The 16,550-nt window shown below is 39.5% G+C and overlaps 1 protein-coding gene across 1 annotated transcript; it reads right to left on the reverse strand.

Annotated features, from left to right (window-relative positions):
• Positions 1 to 1,497: 1,497 nt before the first annotated feature.
• LOC110204042 (uncharacterized) lies at positions 1,498 to 14,281 on the reverse strand. The gene is made up of 5 exons (XM_020980403.2): positions 14,048 to 14,281; positions 10,649 to 10,783; positions 4,306 to 4,413; positions 2,354 to 2,599; positions 1,498 to 1,791 (listed from the first exon to the last, which is right to left on the reverse strand). Exons 1-5 carry the CDS (start codon positions 14,279 to 14,281, stop codon positions 1,672 to 1,674), a joined length of 843 nt encoding a protein of 280 aa, XP_020836062.1. The 3' UTR covers positions 1,498 to 1,671.
• Between the last annotated feature and the right edge of the window lie 2,269 nt (positions 14,282 to 16,550).

Below are 16,550 nucleotides of genomic sequence, written 5' to 3' on the forward strand. Positions count from 1 at the left end.
AGGGTAGACAGAACTGAACAGAGACAATCATAACATCCTCAAAGCAATAACGAACAGTGTCAGTTGAAGCACCTGCACTGGGAGCAGAGACACAAGAAGGACAAAGTGACATATTGTTTCCTCTGGGCTCATGCTCTAAACTCCCACTGGCACTGGCAGGTTGGGTCCCCTACAAGGTGACTAACTACTCTTCCCACGGATCTAGGGGTAAGCAAAGTGATTCTCCTAAAGTGCAGGTCCAACCACGTCAATTCATACTCAGTAACCTCCAATAGTTCCCTATTATCTCCAGGATCAAATACAGAATCCTATATTTGACATTCAAATCCCTTCACAATATTCTATCTTCTTACTCTCCAAAATTCTATCCAGTGACACTGGCCTGCTGGCTGTTCCACAAACAAGATACTCCATCTCTCAACGTCAGACATTTTCTCTGGCTGTCCCCCATGCCTGGAATGCTCCCCATCTCAGCCTACTGCTCCTTCAGTCCTAGCTGAAATCCCACGTTCTACAGGGAGGCTTTTCCAATACCTCACATTTTTCTTCTTTTAAAGGCAATCAGGGTTAGGTGACTTGCCCAGGGTCACACAGCCAGTAAATATCTGAGGCTAATTTGACTCAGATCCTTCTGACTCCAGGTGCTCTATCCACTTTGCCACCAAGCTGCCCCTTCCAATGCCTCACAATACTAGTGCCTTCCCTCTTTTATATCCTATTTATCCTGTATTGAGCTTGTTTGTACACATTTTGTTTGCTTGATGTCTCTACAATTAGATTGAGATCTCCATGAGGGCAGACACTGGCCTTGCTCTCATTTTGTATCCCCAGGGCTTAGCACATTTACCTGGCAAGTAATAGGTGCTTAAGTGTGTAAGTGTGTGTGTGTGTGGGGGGGTCACTTGTTCTTGAAAAGGAACATGACATCAGAGAGATGACATGACTTGCATTTGACTTTGATTTGAGGGATAGAGATCTGTGCAAAGTCACCAGCCTCACTTTCTTCTCCCGAGCCATCTGGGTCCAGTGGCCAGACATCAATCAGAACAATTGGAGGACAATGAAATATAATGAGAATGAATAAAATGAACTAAAAATATGAAAGAACGAGTGTCCTGCTTTTAACAGCACTGTGCCTTTAGTGGAATAAAAGTTGACCGTGGACACAGGAAGACCTAGGTTCAAATCCTACTCTTACACATACTAGTTGTGTTACTCTGGATTTGCCATCTAACCTATCAGCATCCCAAGAAAATAAGACAATAAGTTACAGGCTAAAATGTCAGTAAAAGCCAGTACTATGAACTACAGAATTGCTGATATGCATCAGTGGAGTTCACACAGTGATGAAATCTCAGGTTTAGGCTATCGCAAATGAATTATAAACAACAAATCTAGAATAAGCTATAGCAAAAGGAGAAAGAAACTACATGAAAGGGTTAAATAAGAGAGAAAGGAGGAGAAAAATCAAGTGGCAAAGATCACAGAATACATAAATGAAAATGCCAAATATATTTTATTCATTATCTATTTTCTAACATCTTATATACAAAAATTACAGAAAACAAATGAAGTCTGGTTGGTGACAGTGAAGAAAAAAAGCGCCAAATGTCTTTTGTGTCATTGGTTCTCTTGGCCAGTCTTACAAGCAACAGTAATTTTGATCTGCCTTTAGACGTAATTAATTCCATAAGGATTGATGGGGGGCCAGAATTGATTAGTGATTTCCTTGTCTGGAATTTTGATGTTAAAGCCCATCATCTTCGTAACAGATTCTCTAAAATCCACAAGCTATGAGGGGGGAAAAGTAATGAAAAGTAAAGGAAAAAGTAGCATCAACAGCACAGGATTTTTGACATTCATTTGATTAAGACAACTCTATGAGAGAGCCATTTCTTTATGATCAGTGGTAACATAGAGCATCAAACTAGATTTTAAAACAACTTCCTGAAAAAGTGTCCTTTTTTTGGTATGATGTCTCCATGAACTGATATTGTATATTCAAATAAATTTCTTAATATCTAATTCATAATGTCTTAGGCATCTACTTTTTCGGCTCAATCGTATAGTTTTCATTGCTGTAAATACAGTCTGTTCCAAAAGTCTTAGAGCAGCTTTAAGCTTTTATAACAAAAGTAATACTAACAAAACTTAAATATCTTTTTTAAATATTTTATTTTCCCCTAATTACGTGTAAAAACAATTTTTTTCCGTGCGACCTAAGTGAACTTCCCATAAGTGAAGAACAAAAAGGGCACCTGTTTGTTTAAATGAAATAGAGGAGCTTCCCACAATACTGACAAACAAAACCCCTGGTTGAGTTTCTGAAGAAACCTCACTTATCTCAACTTACATGGATGTGGATGACTTTCCTCAGCTGAGTTTTCATGATTTGATTTGCCATTTCCATTTCACTGAGCTCTTTCTTAAGTTTCATCACATTTTCTTCCAGCCTAACCATTGGAGGATTCTGCAACAAGCTCTGCTCAATACTCATCAGAATCTGTTGACTTTTTTCCTTCTCCAGCTGCATGAATTTCTCATCCAAATCTTCTGTCAGCAAAGTCTCCCTTTGGTTGAGTTCGCCCTGAGCTTCTCCCTATGTGGAAAAAAAGGAGATGGTCCTTCAGAAGGTCTTAAGACCCTGACTGTTTCTGGGGTTACCCCTACTGGAGCCGTAACTGATTAGTCAGTCATTCTTTTCAATGCAAGTTAAAGTCATTAACAAATGTAATCTGCATCCACTTCAGCAGCAAACTAAGTGGAGTACTAGAGGAGGACTTAGATAGCCAGGGTTCTGAGGCCAAGATTTGTCTCACCTGCCTAGGCCTCAGTTCTTCGTCTAAAACAGGAATCAGAATCCTTCTCCTCCTTACCCCACAGGGTGATTGTGAGGATCAGTCAGGACAATAGAGGTGAAGTGCTTTGTAACAGAAAATCATACTTCCATGTGAGTGAAAACTTCTTGTGGTTAATGTTTTTGGTTCCATTTGTGAAAGGCACCTGAGAATTGGTATCTTTAGAAGGAAACCAGGGGCAGCTGATTGGCACAGTGGATAGAGCACTGGCCCTGAAGTCAAGAGAACCTGAGTTCAAATCCGGACTCAGACTAAACACTTGACACTTACTAGCTGTGTGACCCTGGGCAAGTCACTTCACCCCAATGGCCTAAAAATTTTAAATTTTTTTTAAAAAAGTAAATAGAATGAAGCCAAACTTTGGCTTAGTTGAGATGGGGTGAGATGTTATTTCCAACTAATTCATTTCAAAACAGAAGCAATGCTTTCATTACTTCTGTCGTCATGTGAAATGGTCACTAAGACAGAGAAAAAATTAAGGAGGCAAACTAGACCCCGACTCGTGAGTCTGAGCTCCAGGCTCTGTGTGGGCCTAAATAGACTAGATTCAATGGAGGGAACTTCAAAAATCACTTTCTCGTTGGCTCGGGTGGCTTCTCCTCCTGTGTTGCCTCCAAGGAAATCACAGCATGATGTTTCAATATGACAAACATCTAGGACTCCACAGATGTTGATAAAGGGCACTCCAGAGAAGACATGCATAATTTAGGCACTGGAAGACCTTTGTTCCACCCCTCAGAAAACACAGAAAAGACTAACAGTAGTCCATAAACCAGCTCTACCACTTTCCTCCTCTTCTGTTGATTTCTACCATTTCCCCAGGCTTGTAAAGCCCTTGAAAAATCCTGTACTTTGGACTCCTTGTGGGAGGAAATTAACTTGGAATCATCAGAGACGAAATACACCAATATTTTTCTTTCACCCCCAGAGACCCAGACTGACTCCATAGTTATGGGTTTCCCTCTCTTGGAATGGTATTTGATACAGACAGACCTACATTACCAGGTAACACATGGTCATATTAGGGGTCAAAGTGGAGGTCTTTTGTTTCCCCATATTGTAGTGATTTCACTGCTGCCAAGTGCCTGAGCCTCTTCTCATATCAAGACATCCCCAAAGCCAGGAAATCATCTCATCTTAATAAAAATCTGGAATGTGGGGCCTACTTTTTTTTTTTTTTGCCTTGGAGTCTGGGGCCTTCTTCTCAAGCGATGTGGTTGGGAGGCCAAGGAGCTCATGTACCTTTGCCTCAAGAAATGTTAATGGATTCCTGGGGGAGTAACATCCTCTCTCCCTCCCCACCATTACCCTTCCCTGGCCACCAATATGATTCAGGTTCTCTCTGTTATGCCAGGCTATGCTCTGGAAAAGAGAGAAAAAGGAGGAAGAGGTTAAAAATGAGATTGAAGCCTCCCTTAAAAGGTGAATACATTGGGATCCCACTGACCTTTGGCACCCTGCCTGCTGACTGGTGAGCATCCAATTCTCTGAACTGAACACTAGGAGAATCCAATCCACTAGATGGTGGTAGTGTTGCCAGGGGATAACACACATCCTTCATAAAAACATAATCAAACCCACAAAAAGGCTTAACAACATGTTCACACAAGTTGAGTAAGGTAACTGACATGTATATAGAGTTTCAAATCAGTAAATAGTTGAACACATAATGTCTTATGGGATTAAAAAAACTAGTCCTACTATTTACTTATGTAACCGTAATACAATGGACAATGAAAAAATTATTTTTGATGAAGCCTTTGTTGATGTTGAGAACAATTGGTTTGGGAGGAAGAAGAAAAGAATATGTACTGACACTCCTAAAGTGCAGCACAAGCCATCTTTCATTCACAAAGGAATCAAAACTTTAGTAGAACCTCAGATAAGGGCTCACATTAAAAATGTATTTTTTAAACTAGTAAAACTAAAATTTTTCAAACCAGACCAAATGATTCCCAAAACAGAACTCTAGATTCTTTTTCACTAATTGCAACCATATTGTTTAGTTATACACTAAGATTATTTTAAAAATAAATGCTCAAAATTTATTTGCCAGTGTGTTCCCCAAAGGGCAGTAATTTCTTTTGGTGGCACAGAATTTTCTTATGTATGATAACACCTTACATTTGCAGGGCACTTACAAGTTTACAAAGCATTTTAGATCCATTAACTGATTTGAGATTTACTACAATCCTCTTGCTTAAGTCTTATCATCCTCACTGTATACATGAGTAAACAAACCCTAAGAGTTGAAGCTATTTATTCAAGGTCAGCCAACAACCAATGGGTTGAGCCAGGATCCAGATGCAGATCTCATCCTAAGTCCTGCATTACACCATGTTGCCTCTCATGAATGGCATGAACAATAACACTGTAAAGTGGATGACCTATAATGTGTTTGTTTTTATTTTGTTAAAAGTGGCTCAATGTTAGTTATGTACATGCTGTGTTCCAGTTAGATTCTGAGATCATGGAGAACAGTACTAGGATGTGAGTGACCAATGAGAACCCAGTCCTCAGGGAGCATGTTCAATTCGCTTGGCCTGATACAATTCCTGTTTTAGTAATAGTAATAGAGTATTAGAGAGTAACAGAGATAATAGGAATAGAGGCACCTACTCTGCTCTTCAGAGCAAGAATACAAACTGGCTCACCAAAATTCCATGAAGGAAGACACATCAGCCAGAGTGTATTGTGCATGCTCCTAGTGAAGGGCTCTCATTGGCCAACCAATCATTTCAAAAGTAATCCTCTCTCTTCATAAATACTGCTCCCTTCTAAGTGTTATTGTGTCTGAAATTCTACCATGAGATAATCATTCTTATAGGATCTTCTTTTAAAATTCCACGACAAAATTTCCTCACTCTAAAAATCAAGTATTTATAATGAGTTGTGGGTAACATGGACTTTCTAATTACTTTTGCACAAAATCAGGAGAATAGGAATTAGTCAGTTTTTTGTCCCTCTGCACCTGTACCCAAAAAAAAAAAACACTTTTCCTTATTGGCTTTTTGGACCTCTTTTGCTATTTGGGTTATTCTGTTTTATAAGGTGTTATTTTCTTCACTATTTTTTTGAGTCTCCTTTAGTTAACTGTCAAAGTGTTTTTCATGATTTTCTTGCAATACTCTCATTTATCTTCCCAGTTTTTCCTCTACCTCTCTTACTTCCTTCTCAAAATCCTTTTTGAGCTCTTCCGTTGCCTACGACTGATTCACATTTTTCCTGGAGGCTTTAGATGTAGGAGTTTTGACTTTGTTGTCTTCTTCTGGTTGTATGTTTAGATCTTCTTTGTCACCAAATGAAGATTCTATGGTCTGCTTTTTTGTGCTGTTTGCACATGTTCCCAGCCAATTACTTGAGTTCTAAAGTCCTTGTTAAGATAGTATTCTGCTTCAGCTGTGGAGATGGTAAGCTTCAGGGGTTTTGTGCAGCTATTTTCAGAGATACTGGGACCTGTAAATTTTCCGTTCTTTCAGGGTGGTATGATCAAGGGTGAGGTGTTTATTCCTTTCTTGGCCTGCTCTCTACTCTCTAAGTGTGCACAAGCACTCTTTTCTGCCTTGGAACTTTGAGGAGGATTCTCTCTCTACCACCAGCACAAGCTCCACCAGGCCAACGCTCCTCCTTGCCCCAGGATCACTACCCAGAACTGCTACCAATATCTAAGCATGGGCAAAGCAACAATATCCTGCCTCAGCAACAGGAAAGAGATCTCTACAATCCCCCTCTGATCAGCCACTTGATTCCCCCTCTGTCTGTGGGCCAAGAGCTCTGGAAGCAGCTGGATCCCCGGGGCTGTGCCTGAACTGGGGCAGGACTAACCTCCTCTCTCACTGTGGTCCAGCAGACATTTCTTACTGACCTAAGTTTTCTTTGGTGTTTGTGGGTTGAGAAAACTGGAAACCACCACAGCTCTCCGTGATTCAATCCCCTGAGGACTGATCCAGGTTTGCTGAGGCCAGGTCATTGTCTGCATGGCCCAAGCTGAACTATGCTCCTCTCCCAGCCTGGTGCAATTGAACTTTCTAATCAGCCAACCAGTTTGTATTGGGCTGGAAATTTCTTTCATTCTGCCTTTTTGTGGGTTCCGTTCTAGAATTTGTTTAGAGCCATTTTCTACTGGTATTTGGAGGGGTCTGAGGGAGAGCTCAAGCAAGTCATTGCATTTACTCCGCCATCTTGGCTCTGCCACATCAGCAAGTCCCCAAAAACTTTTAAGAATGCTAATAACAATGTTATTTTTATGCACACTGGGTACAACTGAGGTCATTAATATAATTTAAAATATTTGTTTTTCCTTGCCATATACTTTAATGGAGTCTTATGTTCTTCTTGTCTAAATACCATTTCCCTTGAAAGAAGTCATCAGCAGCAATTTTCCTTTCTGAAAGCTTCCAGGACTTCTGCTCCAAAAGCTTTTCTTCACTTTGGTATGAGGCACACACAGCTGCTGCTTCTTCTTCTTTTGGCTAGGAAATGTGGTTAAGTGACTTGCCTAAGTGTCAAGTGTCTGAGACTGGATTTGAACTCAGGTCCTCCTAATTCCAGGGCCTGTACTCTATCCACTGTGCCACCTGGCCATCCCACACACAGCCTCTTGATGAAGTTGATGCTGCTGCTCCACCTGCAGAGTTAGCAACTGGATCTCTTGCTGAAGGACATCAGTTTTCTGCAGGTAAATTACAAAAGTGAGATTTGTCCAGACATCCCTTGTTTGCTCCTTCCTTTGCAAGCCAAGCATGCAAGTCCAATTATTATACTCCAAATATGGATTTCGTTATGCTGGCAACTTCCCCTCAAGGAAATCTGCAGTGTAGATCATTGGTTGAGATGAATAGGAGAAAAGGGAGGCTGGTGTACACAAATAGAACACTTCACTCTAACTTAATGATGGAACTGTCTAATCAATTTTCAGGAGCCAGAGAACCTCCACAATGAAAAAACTAGAATATGAGGAAAAACAAGATTTTTATGGAAGGCCTCTGCAACACATATTCAGTCCTAAATAAACCAATATTTGTATGAATTGGAGGTGAAGAAAGAGAGGAAGAACAGTTTTTGCAACACTGATTTCCAGGTGATGAATTATCTGCATGAGACTATTGGTTCAATTATTCTGATGACATTGAACTGGTGGTTTTACTTTTTTTTTATAAAGCCTTGTTGATACCTTGTTGGTTTGATATACAGTAGATGATTCTATAGAGAAAAAGAAAAAAGTTTGGCGACCACCACATATTCACTAGATATGTTTCCACATGACTTTGGGAGATCTCCTTAACAAGTGATTGAAGCAACATTATTGGGTTTTAACAATTGAAAATATCCTACTATGAGAAATGGTAAAATTAGCTTTGTAATTTGTTTTACTCTTTCACTTGCTTTTCTGCTGTGAAAGCTCAACAACCAAAATGGACTTATAATGTGAAATGAGGAGAAAGCATTTCCTAAATTAGGAACCAACTTAGTTATAAGGAGAAAATTCTAAATGACAACTTTTCTGTCATTCTATTGCTCTTTAATCTTAAAGAAGAAGGCTGTCTGTCTCTTCTTCTGTACATAAATGTGGTCATAGATTCTTATTTGAAGGTAAAGGACATGGGCCATCCATAAAGAGTTGGTAGAGTCTTCATTTTTAGAGCTGGAAAAGATCTTAGATAACATGTATTCCAATCCCTCACTTTGAGAGATGAAGAATCAGAGGCCCAGAGAAGTAAGTCACCAAAAACACTGATCTGGCAACCAGGATTCGAGACCTGTCTTTCCTGCCTTCAACAAATTACTTTATTTCTTTGTATCACACCTTTCCTAATCTGTAAAACAAGGTTGAGAATACTTGAACTACCTTCTTCATAGCATTCCTCTACTGGTATTTTACCATTAACATAATATGATAACATAATCTAATAAATGTAAAAGCACTTTGAAAAGTTCAATGGTTTCAAAGGGCTATAGGAAAGGAAAGTGTTCTCATCACTATTTACTATCAGTGAAGAGACCTAGGGAATCAACATAACAGAGCAAATGTCTCCTGAACTAATTCTGTTTCCTTTTTTATTTTTTGAAAGGGTTACTGGAAGGAAAGAAGGAAACAAGCATTTCTCAGGAGCCCTCTATGTGTCAGACACTGTATGAAGCACTTCACAATATTATTTCATTTGATCTTCATCTGTGTGGCCAGTTTCATTATTATGTCCCTTTTTACAGATGATGAAACCGAGGCAGCAGAGATTGTCTTTGAACTCAGGTCTTCCTTTTGCTCTATCCATTAGCTGCCCCTAACTACACATCAGCAGAATGCTGCAAAAAATATAAATATTCTGCATAGACTCCAGGAAAGTATTTGACAAAAATGGAAATAAGTGGGACAGAAAGAAACACAATTCTGTGAGTTGGAAACCAGTTCACTGACCACAATCAAAGAGCTCATTACAGTGGGTTAGGAAGGTCTGAAGTAAAGTACTCCAGAGATCTCCAAAGGTCCTTACATTGTTTAACACTTTTTTATCACTGACTTAGATGGAAGCACAGATGGCCTATTTATGAAATCTGTAGGTGATCTAAAGCTAGAGGAAACTGTCATACTAGATGACAGAGTCGGGAGCCAGAAAAGTTCTTCCCAGCAAAAAAAAAAAAATGAGGTTGAATCTCATCAGATAGACTATAACAGGGAAGATTTTTTTCAGTCATGTCTGACGCTTCATGACCCCTTTGGCGGTTCTCTTGGCAGAGATACTGCAGTACTTTGCCATTTCCTTCTCCAGATCATTTACCATATGAGGAAACTGAGGCAAAAACGGTGAAGTGAATTGTCCAGGGTCACATAGCTAGTAAGTGCCTGAGGCCAGATTTGAACTCAGGAAGTTGAATCTTCCTTATTCTAGGCCAAGCACTCTACCTACTGGAAAACCTAGTGATTTTTGTGCCTTTGATCTCCTTGGCGAGCATGCTCAGGTAGTAGAGAGTCTTTTGCAAATGGAGGTTCTTTAATTAATTTCTATCCACAGTCCTGATCTTTATACAACAGAGAAAAGAATTGAAATTTTTCCTTGTTGTCCTTTTTTCCGTAGGCTGATATTATGGTTTCACCTAATAAAGTGCTCACTGATGCAAGTAGATTTGATATAGAGCTGAATTTTGGAAGTCAGAGTTCTTCCTTTCCAGGGGAAAATGGAGGGAAGAGCTCCTCTAATTATATTCATTCATCGGTTACTTTGCTCAGGTTGGTGAGGAGAGGCAGCCTGATGTGATGATTAGTGCTGGATGGGGTCAGAAAGTTGAACTCAGTTGACACTTCTATCACACACCAGTTGTGAGATCGTGGACAAGTCACTTAAAACTCTCTGAGACTCAGTTTCCATATATGTCAAGTGTGGTTAATGTATCTACATTACACAATTGCAGTAGGCCTATATAGTATGCAGTATAAGATGTCACAAAAGTTGTAGTGCTGTTTTAAAATTTAATAGTATTGGGGACAACATAAAAAATTGAAGCCCTGTGTAATTGTTGGGTTCAAGCGTGCCAAGAAGCAGCTTCCTCATTCTCAGTATATGGTGTTCTGCCTGAAGGCCACCTTACCACTCGCAAAATTCAAACCTTCTCTTTGAAAGAGAAGCAGCGATTTGGATCTTACAGAAACCATAGTCAAAGGAACACTGCCATCAGCATATTTTTTTAAAAAACACATTAGAAAATGGCTGGAGAGCCAGTAATCAGCGCGTTTATCATTCACGTTTATTGAGGAAGAACTTCCCCTGAAAACTCTATGAAGATGATCCACGCACCTCTGTCTGCAGAGTCTTCTTGGCCTCCCCCAGCAGATCTGCATGGTCAGACGTATGGACTGGGTCAGCTGCCCCTTTGAAGTGCTGTTTATGCTTTGGGGAGGAAACTGCTTCCAGGGATGGGTCTAAAGGAGACTGAAAAGAGAAATGACAACCTCAGTATGTGAGCCTTGAACACCAGCCTTATGGATAGGACTAAGAAATGACCATCCCACCACAGTCACTCAAATGGGAAACAAGAAACAACACTATTCTTCTCTACTAACCCAGCATATGATTAATCATCCCCCAAAAGCAGTCCTACCAGGACAATCAGCAAAGGGTCTTTACCTTCTTTCTGGGAAAGAAGACTAAACATTTTTATTGTATGAACATAGTTTTTTCCTTGTTGCCTCCCCCATTAGAATGGCAGCTCCTTGAGGGCAGGGGACTGTCTTGTGCCTTTCTTTGAATCCCCTACACTTAACATAGTGACTGAAACATAGCTGACACTTGATGAATGCTCAGTCACTTAACTTGACATAAAAGAATATGTGTCTGCCTAGATAAATGTGTCTACCATGGAGCACAAGGACCATGAAAAATTATTTTTAAAAGTCGGAGGAAAATTTGTCTAACAGCCCCTAAAAGTTTTGCAGTGACAGTAAGCCACATTGGTCACTCATAGAAGAGTTCTTATTCTTTTGGTTACCAGGCAGATCCCATTGAATTCCAGAGGATCATAGGACTTGAAACTGAAGATGACTTTGGGGGGTGGGGAACTGAGTGTATCTATGAGGACACTGAAGGCCAGAGACATGAAGTGGCTTGATCCTTTTCGTCAATGACCATCTAATTGAATTGGAAACTCTTACATATTATAGCTATTGGGTCTTATTATTATGACCACCATCATCATCATCATTGTCATGACCCATAGTTTTTTATTTCTTTTCTAAGTTCCTGAGATATAGATATTTCCTCTATGACAATAGCTCCCTCTAATATCAAATAAGGGGAAGAAGCTTTCTAAATTGTCAGTTATATTAACATTTTGTTGAGTAAAAGTTTATGAAACTAACACATAACAAGGAAAAATAGTCTACTATCAGTTAAATAACCATCAGAAGAAGATACATTGATCACACTGAACCAGGTGAAATGAAAATTTCAAACCCCCAAAATCAATCTGACACATTCAGGGGCTCTTTGCGGCACTCTGACCTGAGTTACCCCAAAGACAAAACATAGGGATCTGTTGCTGCTGCTGTTTTTGTTGTTCAGTCATTCTGTCATGTCCAACATGCCTTGACCCCATGGATTCTGTCCATGGGGTTTTATGGCAGACACTGAAGTGGTTTTCTATTTCCTTCTCCAGTGTGTCCCCGTTTTGCAGATTAGGAACCAAGGCAAATAGGAGATAAGTGACTTGGCCAGGGTCACACAGCTAGTAAGTGTCTGAGAAGCAATTTGAAGTCAGATCTACCTGCCCGCATTCTAAGCACAGACATCAGCAGTAATGCAAACCAAAGTTGGGAGCCCAGATAATACAGATCAAAAGGAAGCAAGATCCCACCATCTAAGAGTGCAAAAGTGGGAGGAGGCTGACCTTGAGAAAAGTTCCAATTCAGGAAAGGCTGAAAATCTGAGTAAATAGAAGATGACATTTCCAAAAAAGAAGTTTTATGGAACCAGGGATGTCTAAGACACAAAGAAGGATATAATAGCTCCACAGTATCCATAGATAAAAGAGAGAAGACAGGAGGGAGGGAGAGGGAGGGAGAGAGAGAAAGACAAGGATAGAGAGACAGAGAGGAGAGGAAAGGAAGGAAAAAAGAAGGAGGAAGGAAGGAAGGAGGAAGGAAGGAAGAAAGAAGGAAGGAAGGAAGGATAGAAGGAAATAAGGAGACCTTTTCATGTACTCTGAGTCATTAAGGCATTGGCCTTGTTATTGTTCTTCAAACTAGAAACTCTATCTCTCAATTCCAGGCATTTTCACTGGTTGCACCAGTGAATCATTTCCTGCTTCATAGCCATTTTTGTTTTCCTGGCTTCCTTAACGTTCTACCTAAAATCCCACTTTCAACAAGACATCCCTGTAAGTTATTAATTCTAGTGCCTTCTCTCTATTAATGCCTGGTTCTTATCTCAATGAGAGACAGAGAGAAGAGAGAGAGGGAAGAGAAAACTGTTTCATTTTGTCACTTCACAGATGTCACTGAAGAGTAGAATTTTGGGGAATCTTAAAGATCACTATTTTCTGGACAAAGAAACAGTCACACAGTAGCAGAAATGGGATTCTTAACTAGGTCTCCTAAGACTAAGACTGGATAGTATTCTTTCCTCATTCAAACACTTTGAATTATTAAGTAGCTCAGGGGATTAAATCAAAGGGTCATCTATACTTTGCCTGAAGATTTCCAGTGACAGAGACCTCACTACCTCAAAGGTAGCCCATTCTTCTTTTGAAAGTTCTAATTGTCACAAAGTTTCTCTTTTTATGAGATCAGAATATGCCACCTTGTGACTTCCTAATTCTTCCCTTTGGCATTAAGTAGGACACCACTTTCTGATGACAATCCTTTAAGTATTTAAATTGACTAAAAGAAACTCTCCTAAATTATCTGTTTTTCAAACAAACATTCAAAGTCACCTAGAAAGTTCTCAATAGTACCAGGACTTAAACCTCAATCTTGAATCCTAACCTAATCCTTTTTCAAGGGGTAGGGAATACAATTTGTGTGTTATCTCTTGGGCTAATACTAGATAATCTTTTTTCTGGTACACTCCTACATTAGCTAAAAGAATTAGAACAGTTTATGTTGACTTTTTTTTTTTAATAAATGAACAGGGACCTACATTTTCTCTGATTTACTAGTAACCATGAAGTAGGATGGTCACCGATCTTTCTCTTAATAGGGTGAGGAGTACAGTTAATGTTTTCAGTCTTTTTACTCCCTTTTTCCTTGTGTCTTGTCAAAGGGAACATTTTGTTATTGAGTTCTAGCCCTTCTGTTTAGAATATGAGCCATAAACTGTATTGATGAGGTGTGTGACTCAGTATTAACTATTTCTACAGTTAGAGGAAGCCATAAAACACCTCATAAATACTGAAACCAAATTAACTCTGCTTTAATTTTCATTGGAAGAAAATGTTTCATTTTAAATTGCTTTGGAGTTGTTAGGGGCAAGGATTCAAACAATCTGAAGTCTAGTGAATTTTACTGGTAAGTGTGCAGAAAAGGAATTGTGAAGCACCCAGCCACATCAGTTATGGGGAGATGGACATCCAACAGAATGTTTCCTTTTTCTTTTTCAGTGACAGCATAGGCTAAAACCCCAAGCAAGTTTGCAGAAAACTATTACACAGTGGCATATCTTATAAGAGTGTGGAAAGTAGATGGAAAAATGTCAGAGTACCTGATCCACCACTGCGCTGTTATTCCTAGATAAACATGAAAAGAGAAGCCTGATTCTTCCAATTAGGATCTGACATAGACCTTTTTGTCGTTTCCTAACAGACTTTCTTGCATGTTGTTGATTTGAAAATTCGTTTGCCATTGCAGACATGACAGGAAGAATCTTCTGGATGATACGGCTGGTTCTGCATGGAGACAATATGTATGTCAATGAGAAGGAGGCCACAAGGTCCATGTAGAGTCCACAGCAATGTCCTCAGAAAGGTTCCACTACAATCTCTTTCTCACTATTTAGCAAGTTTTCCTTGGAGCTGCCCCAGTGGAACTGTGCTACCTGGCCTGCTTGGAGCCAAGAAGGTGGGCTTTGCTTCTAAAAAGCATCTTCTAAAAAGATGATGAAAACACAGTGTTTAGATTGTAACTGTTGCAGTACCTTGTCTTTATACACACATAAGTGTGGATATATGTGTGCGCATATATATATACATATATATATATATTACATATAATATACACATGTATTTACCTATGTACAAATGTATATGTTGTTCATAAATTAGAAATATGAATAACTCATATCATATATATATATATATATATATATATATATATATATATATATATATAGGTATGTATAAACTATATTAACCTAAACAATTGGGTTATAGGCATTGATTTTTGTTCATCCTTCATTTTAGAAGAGGACCAGTGAATTACAAGAGTGACATTTTGACTTGCAAGTGATTTGGATTTAAGTAAGACAGAGCTGTGCCAAGTCATCAGCCCAACCCTCTGCTCCACAGTCATCAGAGTTCTGGGCAACACATAGGTCAGGACCACTGGAGGCAGCACCAGATGCATTAAAAGACCTTGAGCTTTTTAAATTAAGGTGTTTCCCAGGTTTCAGTTTCTCTGAGGCAACACCCATTTAGTGATTCAGTTTGGTAAGCAATGAGGCAAAAGATGGCCTACTGTGCCTTCACAAAAGAATCCATCTGAAGTGGAAGACCTTCAGAATTTCTGACTAGAATAAAACCTATTAAGTGAGGATAGGCCTCTCTAGCTAAAAGAAGGGACATCTGAAAGGAATAACATCAGTCATTTACATCTTTGTTCAAATTAGTCAGTTCCTGAGAACAGAATCTTGCCAGTCATGCAAAATTTGCTGGATGAGAAGGACGACTGTCTAATCCAATCTGGGGATTACATAATCTAAACTGGGATTTTGTCTAGGAGGGCAGACTTGGGTGAGAAGCTTAATGACAATCCCTTAGGTGTAGAGAGCCACTGGGCACCTCCTTGAAGAAGGAGGAAGGTGACAAAAAATGTAGGTGAGGGGAAGGGGCAAAAAGATGATGGTTCTTGAAGACAAACTTAATGTCCTTCACAAGTTAGCATAGGCTCATCCCTGTTTAAAATGTCTCCCTTTGTCAGTATCCATGTATAATTCAGTATAGGATTGTTCCAACTGGGGCTTTCCATTAGAACTCTGGAGGGACTTTGTGCTGGCCTCTTTGGGATTGTTCCAACAAAGGATCTTTGCTCTGAGTGTTCCTCAACGTGGTTATCCTTCATTGAGGTAAAATGGTGAAGTATTTAACTTTGTTTGTCTTTAATGGGACTGACCCTGAAGAGGGCAAAAGAATGGATTAAACAGGCTAGGTATCCCTCGGAAATTTGGTACTGTCATTCAGCAATGAATGTTTTTGTGTCCTCTACTTTCCTTTTCAGCATTCTCCCTCGGAGTTGGCCAGTGCCCTGGAACGCCCCCAACCCTCATTGCCACACACCACTTTGTCCTACCCTCTCCAAATCATCTCCTCTCCAACCTTCAATCAAAGCCTTGCTCAAGCCCATAGGTTCTAACACATCCCTACTATACTCTAGAACAATGCTATATTATCCTAATGACTATTAATGTAATACTGTTCTTAGCCTAAGGAATTTGCAAGATGAATCCAGCAGAGATGATTCTAGCACTATATAGTGAATGAAGGTAAGAGTGGTGATTCATTGAGACATTTGGGGTCTTCTGGTGCCTGTCCCTCAACTACTGATGACTTAATGATACCATTCTACTCTTTCATCTTTTGCTGTGCACAAAATTCCTTTAAAGTATTCATCTTGTCTGTCTTGATCCTCATCATAGTACTGTGAGTAGAGAGATAAGTACTTCTCTTTTTCGGCTGAGAAAACTGAGTCTCAAAGTTGTAACACTTGCTCAGATGTATATGCCACACAGGGACCTTCCTACTCTGACTCTGCTTATGTCCGCCCCTCTATATAGTGAGTAATTTTTGAGGACACTTTTTCATTTTTCTATGTTCCAATTTTGTCAATTTTTGTGCTCCAAGGGAAAACTTTCCTTAGAGTTCACAGATTTGCTTCTGGGGAAAAAAATTTAAACAAATATCGAATATCATGTCCACTAAAATATGTTGAATAAATCAGAAAAGTCTCAATATCACTCAGTTATCCTACATTGCAAGTTTTATCCTATCTCC

This window comes from Phascolarctos cinereus, unplaced genomic scaffold (assembly GCF_003287225.1).
Source record: "Phascolarctos cinereus isolate Bilbo 61053 unplaced genomic scaffold, phaCin_HiC Scaffold_70;HRSCAF=602, whole genome shotgun sequence".
Lineage (NCBI taxonomy): Eukaryota > Metazoa > Chordata > Mammalia > Diprotodontia > Phascolarctidae > Phascolarctos > Phascolarctos cinereus.

Excerpts from the sequence above, each read along its gene's own strand:
- LOC110204042 (XM_020980403.2), bottom strand. The coding sequence starts at position 14,281 with ATGGACCTTGTGGCCTCCTTCTCATTGACATACATATTGTCTCCATGC. Across the intron at positions 4,414-10,648 it reads AGAAGACTCTGCAGACAGAG|GATGTGTGTTATCCCCTGGC; the intron begins GTGCGTGGATCA and ends GTTTTTATGAAG. Across the intron at positions 1,792-2,353 it reads GGAAAGTCATCCACATCCAT|CTTGTGGATTTTAGAGAATC; the intron begins GTAAGTTGAGAT and ends CCCCCCTCATAG.